This window comes from Leuresthes tenuis, unplaced genomic scaffold, assembly GCF_036924035.1.
Source record: "Leuresthes tenuis unplaced genomic scaffold, fLeuTen1.0.hap1 SCAF_8, whole genome shotgun sequence".
Classification (NCBI taxonomy): Eukaryota; Metazoa; Chordata; class Actinopteri; order Atheriniformes; family Atherinopsidae; genus Leuresthes; species Leuresthes tenuis.
Genome location: NW_027325362.1, coordinates 35,555,420 through 35,571,936, shown reverse-complemented (window position 1 = coordinate 35,571,936; position 16,517 = coordinate 35,555,420). Strand labels below are relative to the sequence as shown.

At 35.3% G+C, this 16,517-nt stretch overlaps 1 protein-coding gene across 1 annotated transcript in view; it reads right to left on the bottom strand.

The window, feature by feature from the left end:
• Positions 1–2,014: 2,014 nt before the first annotated feature.
• shtn1 (shootin 1) overlaps positions 2,015–16,517 on the bottom strand; it is a 55,373-nt gene continuing 40,870 nt past the window's right edge. Inside the window, exons 13-16 of the mRNA XM_072391585.1 lie at positions 8,813–8,916; positions 5,007–5,057; positions 4,503–4,623; positions 2,015–4,281 (exon numbers count right to left, since the gene is read on the bottom strand). Coding sequence (XP_072247686.1) covers positions 4,250–4,281; positions 4,503–4,623; positions 5,007–5,057; positions 8,813–8,916 — 308 coding nt within the window. The 3' untranslated portion in view covers positions 2,015–4,249. The remainder of the gene's footprint in view (positions 4,282–4,502; positions 4,624–5,006; positions 5,058–8,812; positions 8,917–16,517) is intronic.

The window sequence follows — 16,517 nt, the reverse complement described above, 5'->3', positions numbered from 1 at the left end:
AATACATATGAAATTGTAAAAAATGTTGTGAGGTCAACACTTGGCAAACTTCTAAGTTCTTTAAACTAAGCTGGAGAAGAAAGGTGATATGAAGCTGCTGTGGTGAATAGTCAGCTCCCTCTGTTGGCCACACAGATAAAATTTAACCTTCATAGTTTTTTTTCTTAAAAAGAATGCAGCACTGTCATTAAATAATCATTTATCAGTACACTTCTCAAAACAAACTATAATTGTTAATAACAGTGATTAATTGAATTCTGGAAAACTTCAACACAAACGCTGGCAAAAAAAACAAAAAAAGAAAAACAAGCTGACTCTGTGAATGTGTAAATCAATATGCTCATCAGTACTGCTCCATAACAATGTAACATAAATCAGACTATAACTACAATCGTGTATTTTATCATAATTATATGTTGCAGGTTCATTTTTCTTTCAGATGCAATGCTGTCTGCTTTTAAAGGGCATATTTTCCATGTTTTCTGGCTTATCTGCAGTGTTAAACCAATCTACTATCACCTTAGATGTCAGCCAAAGTCTAAAAGAAAAAGAGATAAATATATTTTTATGAAAAGGCAACTTGAGTTAGTTAGTCTTGAAGACTTTTTTAAAAATATTTTTTTCAGCAACTATCCGTCACATTATAGTTCCCAGTTTAGCTTAAATTATCAAATTCTCACGGCAGTACATCCCAGCTGCAGTGCACGTTATCCACTGTGACTGTTTTAAAAGTAGAAGTTTTAGCGCCACAAGGATTGAGCGATCCACCACTACTTCTCAGATCACTGTTTTTGTTTAGGAAATGTCACCAAAAAAATGTATATTGTTGGTTGTGAGGGCAAGTTGACCTTTTTCAACTATAGACACAGCAATCTTAGATCAGTGACTGCATTTTTATTTGCCAGCAATGCAGTCCTGAAAATGTTTGAATTTGTTCACCTCACGGACAACACTTTTATTAACAGTACAAAGTTGGCTTTGCAGGGAGACTAAGGCTGAAAGTTGAGGCTGTTCCAACACTGGAAGGACAGGAGTCTGAGCCTCAAACGGCCAGTAAAGCTGTCCAAATGACTGTGTTGCGTTGGGATTAGGTGTATGAATGGATTTTAGTACAAACATTGTGGGTACAGTGAATGAAAAGGCAGCTAGGAGGGCTAGTAATATTGAGTGTTTATACATTTGTTCAATGGGCAACCAAAAACATGCATTTGTTGCATCTAGAACTGCTTAGAAACAGATATTATTAATTAGTATGCATGTACCACCCCCAACACAATTCTGATACTCTGCTCAAAGAAAAGCAAGTAGTAACTTAGCCTCAGGTAACCAAAGAAGAGTGTGTAAGCATTACTACCATTGTCAGCTCCTGGTTTTCAGCCCCAATTGGCATTTTACTACACTTCCCATATCTGCAATTGTTAACACAGGAGTATTTAGAAAAATATATATACAGCGAGGAACTGAAAGATGACAGCATATCTTTGTTGTGGCAGTTCACTGTAGGGCTGCCACAAAAGATTATTTTAATAGTCGACTAATCACTGATTATTTTTTTCGATTAGTCGACTTATCGGATCATACTACATTGAATGTAAAACATACAGCTTATTGCACCAGGATGCAGCTGCTCTTATATAACCATCATTATCTTTCGGCTTGGAGTGTTTAAGTTAGATGCTAACTACAAAAAAGACAATATCATAGTTCATTAACCCTTTGATGAAATATGCAGCTTGTTGCAACAAACAATTATTTAACTGTGTAGCAAACACACAAAAATAAATACTTAAGGTTTTTAGGTTTTTCTTTCCTTCATTTGTCTCTGGCATCAAATATAGCTGCATTTAAATCAAATGAGGGAGGCACCTGAAACTAAGGAATTATTCACAAAAAGTTTTGGTCTCACTGACTCAAATATAACACCAACATGTTCAGTTTGGACTCAGTCAGGACATTTGCTTGCTGAGGTGTGCATGTAACAAAGCCGTCCATTGAAGATGAACCTTTTTTAGCACTGAAACGTAACGTTAGAAAACATTAGCGTTCCTATTCAAACACATCATTGTGGTAACGTTACAGAAAACACATGAAATATGTGTGCTAAGGCTAATTAATCAAATCATCATAGCTAATGTTAACATTTACAGTTATCAATATGAGTAAGTAGCAAGTTAACTCTCTGTTTACGCTAATTTTAGCAGCTAACTAGCCAGTTAGCTTACCAAGATGACGGTCCCTCTTCACAATCAGCCACAACAACATGCTTCCTTTTCAGGTGCTCGTGCATCGTCGTTGTGCTGCTGTGGAAGGCAAGTTCTGCCTTAAAGATATTGCATTGCACACATTTGTCTTTAGTTTTTTTTAAATGCTCCCACACTTTTGAGCTCCGTTGCCGAGTAGCCATGATACCAGAGCCCGTCTGGTTTAACTTCCTGTGACATTACAGCTGACCCCGGTTACCACTACCGCGCATGTGTGTCAAGGACAGAAAGGCAGACGCAGCAGTGGAAGGTGCCGCGCAGCTTTGAGAGAAAAACAAAGTTTGAAAAAAAACCCGATGCATCGACTATTAAATTAGTCGTGACAAGTCGACTAATTGTGGCAGCCCTAGTTCACTGTGCTGCTTACTTTCATGTTCTGGATCTGATTCTGGCACGAACATGTACCACCGAATTTGAGTTGTTATACTATGAAACTCGTCAAAATTGTTAGTAGTACATGTTCACAAGTCACGAATACCTTCTCCCCTGTAAGAAATAATTACAAATGTTTTAAGATTATGATGGGTGATATTATGTTCTGGGAGAGGCCAGACCTGATGCCGCATGACCTTGGACGTACTTTAGAGTATAAATAGGACCTGGTTTCTTTGTTTAAGGTCTTACCTTTGATGCATGCAAGCTGTAAGACCCTGTGTACGCCGTATTAAAGAATGTTCTCCGCTAAAGACTCCTGCTTCCAATCTCATTGATTACAGCCTCATCCACTTTGACACTTGGTCCTGATGACAACAGAACAGCTGTCCAGGAAACCCTCCTTACAATAGGTGTCAAGCTAATCTAGAGATACTCAAGGTTAAGAATGAAATGACTGGAAATTATCACGCCATGGCCACTTTTAATGCTCTTTGCACTTGAACGAAATAAAAAAAAAAATCCACAAAGATTTACACCAGTGAATGTGCTCATCGAATACTGTAAATGTATACAATTTTTTCATAACACCCAGTCTACAAAATGTTTTTAATAATGTGTTGTTTTTTTTAAACCAGATATTTCAATTTTAAAACATTTTATAATCAGGTTGTCTTAGAACAGGATCTAACTGATATATATATACTGTATTTGGAATTTGGTTAAGACTGAGTAAAAAACAAGTAAATCTTTAATAGTTCAGTGATTTTGATAAAGCTTAGACTTACCGAATCATTAAAATCAAGCTTTAGAGTAACCAGACTATCTAAAACTCACTGGTTTCCACTAATCTTGTTCAGTAGCATGTGCTGGTGTGTGTTTGTTCTCATAAGTGACTTTTTTTTATTGCTTTTCTTGCGTTCTTTAAAGCAATAGGAATGGCAATAATTAAAAATGACTCAAGAATTAAAAAACGGTTGAAGAAATGGATACAAACCCCTGCAACAGTACTGTTTTTGATCAAAAATTATTTAAAAAATCTCATATTGAATTTATACCATATACTGGACATGACCTAACCATAGTCTAACCTATATTCTTATAACTTGCAAGCAGAGTAAACTTCATTGTGGATACAGTGAGAAAGATGCAGTTCCCAACGTTAAATGGCTGCAAACAGTGATACAAAATCAATAGAGAGGCTACACATATTAAAACACTCGTCTAAACAGAACAATTCAGAGGAAGACTTTGATGTGCACATCCACCACACTACTTCCCACAGTGCAGACAATAATTTGGGCTTTTAGAAAACGGGCTGAATGAACCCTGAAAAGATGGCATGGCGCTACAAACTTATTTTATTGGAAATAAATGGCCTCCATGTAAATCACTGTAAAGCCTTTTTCTTGGCTAACATGCATTAAAGTGGCTCTGATTTTCCTTTTTAGTGTAAAAAAAACACAATTATTTTGAATGTATAACTGATCTCTCATAATAGTCAAATGATGATTCTTTAAAAAGAATAAAAATGTCAGCAATGGTGGTATTCTGTCACCCATATTCTGTGTAGGCGTATGCTCATGTGAAGGCTGGGATCAAAGTGATGGCACCAGTCAAACTGAGGTCGGGGCGAGGGGATGGAGACCTGCACACAGACACAAACACTCATTGAAACAATGGAGTTGTAATTTTATAGTCAGACTTCAGCAGGTAGGAAGGCTGAAAAATCCTTCTTCTGTTCAGAGTGATTAACAATGTGAGTATCTTTCATGAAGCCAATGATGCAGCTCTGCAATGTGCTGCAAGAGAGCTATGATAACACAGACTTTAGAACGTTTTGCTGGGGTTAGAAAACAACAAATTTACTGGTATCAGGCTGGGACTCAAGGCCAACTCGCCGTCTCAGCAGGATTCTCTGCAGCTCCTCATCACGGTTTTGAGAAGGTGATGCCGCGTTTGGTCGAGGTGCAGTTCTATTGAAATTCTCCTGAACAGATCAACAAAAACAAATGGACACATACAGGCAGCCTTATAAGCTTGTTGAATAAAACTCAACTTTATATTTATACTGCTACTTTTCATTTGGTCAGTTTGCCAAGTTGGTGCATTATGGACAGGAATAGAATATGTGCTCATTTAACATTCATCTTCATGTATTAATTTTAATCAAGCCTCTTTAAATATTGCAGACGTACTTTTTCTTTGAAGTAAAATATTCAACGACATTTTCAACTGTTTGAATTTTATTAGATTTATTAGATAAATTCTAGTGTGAATACATAAGTGTACAGTGAGGAAAGCAAAGTCTCTCCTGAAATGAAAGAAAACATAAAGTTCAAATGGTAAAGCATGGCTTGTAAGTCCCATTACCATGATTCCTTTAAGTTCGTGAATGGCAGACTTAGAGGGCAGCCTCTCCATCTGATAAAAGGAAAATAGGAGGAGAAAATGGGTTTTGTAAATAAACAGCAGTCTGACACATTATACTTATTTTTCCTCATTCAGCACTTAAAGGATAAACTGCACCTCTCATCACAAAGAAGTGACATTGTAGTCAAGCATGAGGATGTATGCTTTCTACAAGAAGCAAATGTGTTAACACACAATCATTTTGAGTCATGTCAATTTTTCCATCCTCATTATTTATAATTACCTTGTAGAGCAGGTCCTAATGCTATCTAATTTGGCAGAGTTTTTGAGGCGGAGGAACAAGCAGACTAAAAGATGTCTTGACCATATGACATGTTTTATCAAAACAAGAAGCTCTTAGATAATCCCACACACTGATGGCTTTAAGAGCACTGAACAATGTTTGCTTAACAATGTACAAAAAATTCACTCAGCCTTCAGAACAATTGATGTCTGCGGCTGGTGGTTTTCTTTAGGTGATTTTAACAACTGAAAACACATTTTCTGTCAGAATAAATAATCACACACCCATTATGCATCCAAGGCACCCCGGTTTCATGCCTGTTTTCAGTGTTTAGTATTTGGTGCAGTTTGTAAAGGCAGGTTGTCTCAGGTTCTTTTCTCAAAATATGGAGACACTATGATTCAATTAGTACTAGAGTACTACATCCAGGTCAGCCAATGGGAATTATATCATATGTTGACGTTCCAATTCTAGGGCTGCACTTCTTGCTCAGCTAGTGACCAGAAACTGGAAAACTATATTTGTCATTAAACACATAAAATACACAGCAATACAGAATACTACACACAGGATCTGAAAATGACAGCTTGCAGACAGAAACACGGGGGGATACAGTGTAAGGCCATTCCTTTATGTTATTACAGCTTGTCTCCTGGGAGGTGGTTGTATTTACAAATGTAATTTGAGTTTTGTGAGTACATTGTACCCTCAGAGGGAAAACATGCTGTTACTGGCAATGAAATTGAATTTCCTTGTTCTCATGGGTGAATCTAGACTTAAAACTACCCACACATACATACTAATTTAGTTGGAATATGGTTAATTCACTGGTATCACTATGAAAAAACGATAACAACACAATAAGAAAAATCATGGGATTCCTGTAAAAGGTTCCTTTTTTTTAACTTAACAATACTATTTTCATTTACAGAGGTACAAATACAGCTCTTTATTTAAGTTTAAGCAACTTGTCAGGAGGATCTGGAAGCTTTTTCTCTTTGGCTCACAACATCAGAAACTACGAAAAATGTCAAGTGACAATGTCATCAAAGTCAAAAATCATCTAAGTCAGCTTTATTGTCAATTCTGCAATACTTATGCAGACAGATTCGGATTAGAAATTTTGTGACTCTCGGTCTCCCTAACAACACAGTAAAAGTAAGACAGTAAACTGAATAAAACAAACAAGTCTTAATATAAGAAAATATTAAAAGAAGTATAAGGAAAAAAAGTCTAAAATATAGTTCAGTAGTTCATGATGTAGTGTAATTTTTTTAAAATTTTATTTCAATTTCTTTTTTGATTTTGTGTAATTTGCTGTTTTCTGAAGGGTTTAATGTGTAAGGAATATGTGTAAAAACCAATATATGTACAAAACAATTAACTTGTATATTCAGCAGTTTTTTTACTCTTGCAAGTTTGCAGAGAACCTTTTGAAAGCTGAAAACTTCAAAGACTTTGACTTGAAATTTGCAAAAACTGAACAAGCATTTCTAAGTGACAAACTTATTTCCATGTCTAAAACAGAACTGAGGAGCTAACTGAGGCTTCATCTGTGAGACAGAGATGATAATATCAAGGTATTAACTTCTGTCTCAATCTCTGATGAATAATACAACAGCGATGGACATGCTGCTGTTGTAATGCTGTGTATTTCCTATTAGCCGTAGTAAATGTTTAGAAGGCATTAACATGTTTCAGTATTTTATCATATGAATCAACCTCAGCTTCAGTCTCCTCTGCTTTACAGCTTACACAGAGCAGAAAGAGAAATGATCACGATCGTATTTGTTGCATGATCATAAATCATCTTTGGCAACTTTACTGACAAAGCCAAGCTTAAAATTTTCCCAATATTCTATAATTCAAGATTGTCAATAAAGCGATGAGGGTTAAGGACCAATAATGCAGTGTGTTAAGGTTGATATATATATAAAAAAAGTTTTATTTGTCCAATGACTTGTGTCGAGTAATCTCGACCACTTTATTTTTAGATCTTCAGTGACAAAAAGCGAAGACAATGTTTTCAAGAAAATATAAGTTATTTGTAGTCAGTGTGATCACACAGTTAATTTTTAAATAATTTATAAAATAATTTATAAATCTGATTAAAAATAAAAATAACAAACATAAAAATGAGAATATAAATTCTGAATCAGCCCATAAGGTCGCGGTCACTGTATTTTTAGTCAATTCCAAAGAACAAGTCCTGTGCCTTCACCTTAAAAGAAGAAAATATTCAATATATTCAATCTTGGAGGCAGACTGGCATGATCTTGATCCATACAAATCTTATAGGACTGCGCTTACAAACTGGACTTCATCCATCCATCCATCCATCCATTTTCATCCGAGGTCGGGTCCCAGAGACAACAGGTCCAGGAGAGAAACCCAGACATCCCTCTTCCTAGCGACACTCTCCACCTCCTCCCGGAGGATCCTGAGCCGTTCCCAGGTCAGAAGGGAAATTTAATCCCTCCAGTGAGTTCTGGGTCTGCCCCGGAGCCTCCTCCCAGTAGGACGGGCCTGAAAAACCTCCAAAGGGAGACGACCAGGAGGCATCTTAACCAGATGCCACTTCAGCTGACTCCTTTCGATGTGGAGGAGCAGCGGCTCTATTCTAAGCTTCCTCTGGATGGCTGAGCTCATCACCCTGTCTTTAAGACTGAGCCAAGACTCCCTCGGAAGGAAACCTATTTCAGCCGCTTGTATCTGCGATTTCGTTCTTTTGGTCACCTCCAAAAAAGCCGGATCCGTCTGGACGCGAGGTCAGACCAAAAACCTTCTTGTGTGGGTGGGCCTTTAAGTCCTCTACCTGAGGCAAGAACTCATCCCCAACCCGGAGCTCAGCTACGAACCGCCCCAGTGCAACTGAAGGTCTTGGCTTGAAGAAGCCAACAGATCCACATCATCCAAAAAAAAAAAAAAGCAGAGTTGCCATCCAGAGATTCCCAAACCAGATGCCCTCCTCTGCACGACTATGCCTTGAGATCCTGTCCATGAAAACCACAAACAGGATCGGTGACAGCCCTGGGGGAAGTCCAATACGCACTATAAACAAGTTTGACTTGGCACCAAGAATGCAGAACGCAGCTCTTATTTTGGTTATACAGGGACTGAATAGCTCGTAAAAACGACTCTGGTACCCCATACTCCCTCAGCACCCTCCACCAAATACCTCGGAGAATACAGTTGTAAACCTTTTCCAAGTCTACAAAACACATGTTGACTGGATAGTCAAACTCCCATGATCCCCTCAGCAACTCTGCCAGGGTAAAGATCTGGTCCACTGTTCCACGACCTGTGCGAAAGCCACTCTGCTCCTTCTGAACCCAACATTCTATAATCGGTTGGAGCACCCTGGAGTGAACTGAGTAGTGTGATCTGTGTGTAGTTGGAGCACACTATCCTGTCCTCATGGGAACCACCACCCCGGTCCCACTCCGTAGGCGATTTAGAAGAGAAAAACTAACAACATGGATCAGGTCAGTATAAAAACATATAGGAAGATGTTTGAAGTTACCTGTCTCCTTGTCCTGACAGGTGACTGGTTCACTGGTCGAAGTTTAACCCCCTTCTTTATCCTTTGCATCATTTCCTCCACAGCCTGTTGCCTAACATTTGCTTCTGTTGGTGACAAAAAGAGTCAAGTACAAGAGATATATTTCATCATCAAGCATGAATCTTCTTAAAGAGACATTCAATTTTGACTGGATATTTGGGCATCAAAATAAAAACTAACAATTTCACAAAACTGTAAAATTCACAGCAATGAAAAGCTTGCAATTTATGCAAGTTAATTTCAGTGTAAAAGCGTAAAAATGACACAATCTGCTGAGCAGCAGATTGCTGCTTGACGATTTACACAAGAGATGTTGCTTAAACATCTTGTATTTATAAACATAGTTAAGGTTAAAGTTAAAGTCTAATAAAATTTAGCACATGTGGAGCATTTAGTAATCTTTACTATGGCTAGAAATTTTGCAGCATTCAAAGTTCAAAGCTTTTGTGGTGTGTGAGGTTATCAAAACTATTCCTAATGACTCGATGTAAAAGAACACAGCATTCAACAATTTCTTGTCCAAAAGTTTTTCAAGGAGAGTTTCAAAACCACGAGAACAAAAAATTTAATTCTGCAATGATGCTGCCCATTTTCACAGAAATGTGAATATTACATTTTCTATCAGAGAATATTCAATGGCATATACAATGGAACGTGTGTTACAAAGATGTCTCTGAAAGTGTCTCACAAAAAAACTGTTTTGTGCTTAAGAAATAGTAAAATATTTTCCTCCAATGCTTAAAAGGAAACTATTATTCAGATGTCAGAGTAGGAGATCCTTGGGTGGCACCTATTCAGTCCTGTATTTAATTTCAACAAATACAATGTGCGTAGTGCCCAATTCAGGCCTTGCATATTCAATAGCTATTGAACAAAATGAGAATGCAGTGTAACCTGTTCAGTCAACATGGACATGCTACCTGCTCCAACAAGTCAAGGCTTCCCTTTTGTTTACACAAATTGAAGAATTTAACATCTTGACCTAACAGGCCAAAGTTGCAGATTTTGAGTATGACAGTCTCATAAATCCTTTGTTGTATTTGTCCATTTGAGTTTGATTTACAAAGAGAAAAGGTTAAAATGATGAAATCTTGAAGGCAAAATAAGAAGACCAGTTATGATAAACTGAAACTAAACAAAGAAGCACTGAGAAAAATAAAATACAAAATGAACATGCATTGCATACAGAAAGAAAAGATATGCTATCGTTTAAATTTGAAGTGAATACAGCTGACAGAATATGGCTTTTAATTCAGCATTTCTTTTACAGCAAAAGAAAGATAATTTAGCTGAATAGAATACAATAAAATAGTTTATTAAATAATCAATATTCAGAAATGAAAGATAATAGTCTCAAATTTAAGAACAATAACAGTTTTCTTCTCTAGCATTGTTGGCAAAAGCTAACTAAATGAAAGAGTTTTCACGAACCACACTTTTTTGCTCAAGTTGATATTGCTCTCTAATGACTTGACTTTTTCCTGTATTTTCTTCCTGCTCCTTGGACTTTGTGTTTTCTTCAATTTCCTACTTAATATCCCCTTTGAAAATCAAAAGTTGTTTAGTTACAAAACAGGCTGAAAGACACAAATTTAGAACATTAGGATTTTTGGAAATCATTTTGTGCTGATGCAATTAGCTAACTGCAAAAGACACAGTCATTACTCAAGTCTGAATTACAAGTAGTCTGAATGCCGAATAGTGAATCATCTGACAAGGAAGTGAATTGCTAGTTAATGAAGAAGCAGAGGAAATATTTAGAGTTTGAAAAGAGGGAAAGAGAAGAAAAAAGTACTTTGACAATGCATACAATTCTAGGTGAAAGTTTATCTGTGTGTCCTTCCACTATTGCTTATACTTTGCTTATACTCTGATTATACTCTGCTTATACTCTGCTTATACTGATTATACTCTGCTTATACTCTGATTATACTCTGCTTATACTCTGATTATACACTGCTTATACTCTGATTATACTCTGATTATACTCTGATTATACTCTGCTTATACTCTGATTATACTCTGCTTATACTCTGCTTATACTCTTCTTATACTCTGCTTATACTCTGATTATACTCTGCTTATACTCTGATTATACACTGCTTATACTCTGATTATACTCTGATTATACTCTGATTATACTCTGCTTATACTCTGATTATACTCTGATTATACTCTGCTTATACTCTGCTTATACTCTTCTTATACTCTGCTTATACTGATTATACTCTGCTTATACTCTGATTATACTCTGCTTATACTCTGATTATACTCTGATTATACTCTGCTTATACTCTGATTATACTCTGCTTATACTCTGCTTATACTGCTTATACTCTGATTATACTCTGCTTATACTCTGCTTATACTCTGCTTATACTCTGATTATACTCTGATTATACTCTGATTATACTCTGTTTATACTCTGCTTATACTCTTCTTATACTCTGCTTATACTCTAATTATACTCAGCTTATACTGATTATACTCTGCTTATACTCTGTTTATACTCTGATTATACTCTGCTTATACTCTGCTTATACTCTGCTTATACTCTGCTTATACTGATTATACTCTGCTTATACTCTGATTATACTCTGCTTATACTCTGATTATACTCTGATTATACTCTGATTATACTCTGCTTATACTCTGATTATACTCTGATTATACTCTGCTTATACTCTGCTTATACTGATTATACTCTGCTTATACTCTGCTTATACTCTGCTTATACTGATTATACTCTGCTTATACTCTGATTATACTCTGCTTATACTCTGATTATACTCTGATTATACTCTGATTATACTCTGCTTATACTCTGATTATACTCTGATTATACTCTGCTTATACTCTGCTTATACTGATTATACTCTGCTTATACTCTGCTTATACTCTGATTATACTCTGATTATACTCTGCTTATACTCTGCTTATACTCTGCTTATACTCTGCTTATACTCTGATTATACTCTGATTATACTCTGATTATACTCTGATTATACTCTGCTTATACTCTGCTTATACTGCTTATACTCTGATTATACTCTGCTTATACTCTGCTTATACTCTGATTATACTCTGATTATACTCTGATTATACTCTGCTTATACTCTGCTTATACTCTGATTATACTCTGATTATACTCTGATTATACTCTGCTTATACTCTGATTATACTCTGATTATACTCTGATTATACTCTGCTTATACTCTGTTTATACTCTGCTTATACTCTGCTTATACTCTGTTTATACTCTGCTTATACTCTGCTTATACTGATTATACTCTGATTATACTCTGATTATACTCTGATTATACTCTGCTTATACTCTGCTTATACTCTGTTTATACTCTGCTTATACTCTGCTTATACTGATTATACTCTGCTTATACTCTGATTATACTCTGCTTATACTCTGATTATACTCTGCTTATACTCTGCTTATACTGATTATACTCTGCTTATACTCTGCTTATACTGATTATACTCTGATTATACTCTGCTTATACTCTTCTTATACTCTGCTTATACTCTGATTATACTCTGATTATACTCTGATTATACTCTGCTTATACTCTGATTATACTCTGATTATACTCTGCTTATACTCTGATTATACTCTGCTTATACTCTGCTTATACTCTGATTATACTCTGCTTATACTCTTCTTATACTCTGCTTATACTCTGATTATACTCTGCTTATACTCTGATTATACTCTGCTTATACTCTGATTATACTCTGATTATACTCTGCTTATACTCTGATTATACTCTGCTTATACTCTGCTTATACTCTGATTATACTCTGCTTATACTCTTCTTATACTCTGCTTATACTCTAATTATACTCAGCTTATACTGATTATACTCTGCTTATACTCTGCTTATACTCTGATTATACTCTGCTTATACTCTGATTATACTCTGCTTATACTCTGCTTATACTGATCATACTCTGATTATACTCTGATTATACTCTGCTTATACTCTGCTTATACTCTGCTTATACTCTGATTATACTCTGCTTATACTCTGATTATACTCTGCTTATACTCTGATTATACTCTGATTATACTCTGATTATACTCTGCTTATACTCTGCTTATACTCTGCTTATACTCTGATTATACTCTGATTATACTGATTATACTCTGATTATACTCTGATTATACTCTGATTATACTCTACTTATACACCGCTTATACTCTGATTATACTCTGCTTATACTCTGCTTATACTCTGCTTATACTCTGATTATACTCTGATTATACTCTGTTTATACTCTGATTATACTCTGATTATACTCTGATTATACACTGCTTATACTCTGCTTATACTCTGCTTATACTCTGCTTATACTCTGATTATACTCTGCTTATACTCTGCTTATACTCTGATTATACTCTGATTATACTCTGCTTATACTGATTATACTCTGCTTATACTCTGATTATACTCTGATTATACTGATTATACTCTGATTATACTCTGATTATACTCTGATTATACTCTACTTATACACTGCTTATACTCTGATTATACTCTGCTTATACTCTGCTTATACTCTGCTTATACTCTGATTATACTCTGCTTATACTCTGCTTATACTCTGCTTATACTCTGATTATACTCTGATTATACTCTGATTATACTCTGCTTATACTCTGCTTATACTGCATATACTCTGCTTATACTGTGATTATACTCTGCTTATACTGTGATTATACTCTGCTTATACTCTGCTTATACTGATTATACTGATTATACTCTGCTTATACTCTCCTTGTACTCTCCTTGTACTCTGTTTATACTCTCCTTGTACTCTGCTTATACTCTGATTATACTCTGCTTATACTAATTAGACTCTGCTTATACTCTGCTTATACTCTGATTATACTCTGCTTATATTGATTATACTCTGATTATACTCTGCTTATACTGATTATACTCTACTTATACTCTGCTTATACTCTGCTTATACTCTGCTTATACTCTGATTATACTCTGCTTATACTCTGATTATACTCTGCTTATACTCTGCTTATACTCTGATTATACTCTGCTTATACTCTGATTATACTCTGATTATACTCTGCTTATACTCTGATTATACTCTGCTTATACTCTGCTTATACTCTGATTATACTCTGCTTATACTCTGCTTATACTCTCCTTGTACTCTCCTTGTACTCTGTTTATACTCTCCTTGTACTCTGCTTATACTCTGATTATACTCTGCTTATACTAATTATACTCTGCTTATACTCTGCTTATACTCTGCTTATACTGATTATACTCTGCTTATACTCTGATTATACTCTGCTTATACTCTGATTATACTCTGCTTATACTGATTATACTCTGATTATACTCTGCTTATACTCTGATTATACTCTGCTTATACTCTGCTTATACTCTGCTTATACTCTGCTTATACTCTGATTATACTCTGCTTATACTCTGCTTATACTCTGCTTATACTGATTATACTGATTATACTCTGATTATACTCTGATTATACTCTGCTTATACTGTGATTATACTCTGCTTATACTGTGATTATACTCTGCTTATACTCTGCTTATACTGATTATACTGATTATACTCTGATTATACTCTGATTATTCTCTGCTTATACTCTGCTTATACTCTGCTTATACTCTGATTATACTCTGCTTATACTGTGATTTTACTCTCCTTGTACTCTGCTTATACTCTGATTATACTCTGCTTATACTAATTATACTCTACTTATACTCTGCTTATACTCTCCTTATACTCTGCTTATACTCTGATTATACTCTATTTATACTCTGATTATACTCTGCTTATACTCTGCTTATACTCTGCTTATACTGATTATACTCTGCTTATACTGATTATACTCTGCTTATACTCTGCTTATACTCTGATTATACTCTGATTATACTCTGATTATACTCTGTTTATACTCTGCTTATACTCTTCTTATACTCTGCTTATACTCTGATTATACTCTGATTATACTCTGCTTATACTCTGATTATACTCTGCTTATACTCTGCTTATACTCTTCTTATACTCTGCTTATACTCTCCTTGTACTCTCCTTGTACTCTGTTTATACTCTCCTTGTACTCTGCTTATACTCTGATTATACTCTGCTTATACTAATTATACTCTGCTTATACTCTGCTTATACTCTGCTTATACTGATTATACTCTGATTATACTCTGCTTATACTCTGATTATACTCTGATTATACTCTGCTTATACTCTGATTATACTCTGCTTATACTCTGATTATACTCTGCTTATACTCTGCTTATACTCTCCTTGTACTCTCCTTGTACTCTGTTTATACTCTCCTTGTACTCTGTTTATACTCTCCTTGTACTCTGCTTATACTCTGATTATACTCTGCTTATACTAATTATACTCTGCTTATACTCTGCTTATACTGATTATACTCTGCTTATACTCTGATTATACTCTGATTATACTCTGCTTATACTCTGCTTATACTCTGATTATACTCTGCTTATACTCTGCTTATACTCTGCTTATACTCTGCTTATACTCTGATTATACTCTGCTTATACTAATTATACTCTGCTTATACTCTGCTTATACTGATTATACTCTGCTTATACTCTGATTATACTCTGCTTATACTGTGATTATACTCTGCTTATACTCTGCTTATACTCTTCTTATACTCTGCTTATACTCTGCTTATACTCTGCTTATACTCTGATTATACTCTGCTTATACTCTGCTTATACTCTGCTTATACTCTGCTTATACTCTGATTATACTGATTATACTGATTATACTCTGATTATACTCTGATTATACTCTGCTTATACTCTGCTTATACTCTGCTTATACTCTGATTATACTCTGCTTATACTGTGATTTTACTCTGATTATACTCTGCTTATACTCTGATTATACTCTGATTATACTCTGCTTATACTCTGCTTATACTGATTATACTGATTATACTCTGATTATACTCTGATTATACTCTGATTATACTCTGCTTATACTCTGATTATACTCTGCTTATACTGTGATTATACTCTGATTATACTCTGATTATACTCTGCTTATACTGTGATTATACTCTGCTTATACTCTTAAGGGACAGATGTAATTCGAAGCATTTTGTTTCTTACTGTCTGCCTTCATGTATTCAATTAACAGTCATGTAAAAAAACAGCCTCTTTCAGGGGTACATTTGATAGACCAGGACATAATGAAAAAATCATTTGGCTCTGACCAGATCTTAAAATCAGTTTTAAAAAGTTGGTATGAGGTGTTTGTGCAGAAGCAGTGAGTGATAAACTAAGTGCACCACATAATTTGATAACTGTTATCCGTCCCTCATATTGTTGTGAAGGAATTTTGGTACACTCTTCTTTAAAATGTTGCTTCAGCTCATTGAGATTTGCAGCATACATTTATACACATCTCTCTTAAGAGTCCCACCACAGCATTTCAGTTAGGTTCAGGTCTGAACTTTGACTGGACCATTTGTGACACAGTGATTCTTTTTGTTTTCTTTTTCTATTCTGTTGTAAATTTGCTGCTGTGCTTGGGATCATTCGCCTGTTGTGTGACCCAAATTCTGGTGAGCTTCAGCTGTTGGACAGATGGTTTTGGTAAACGTAGGA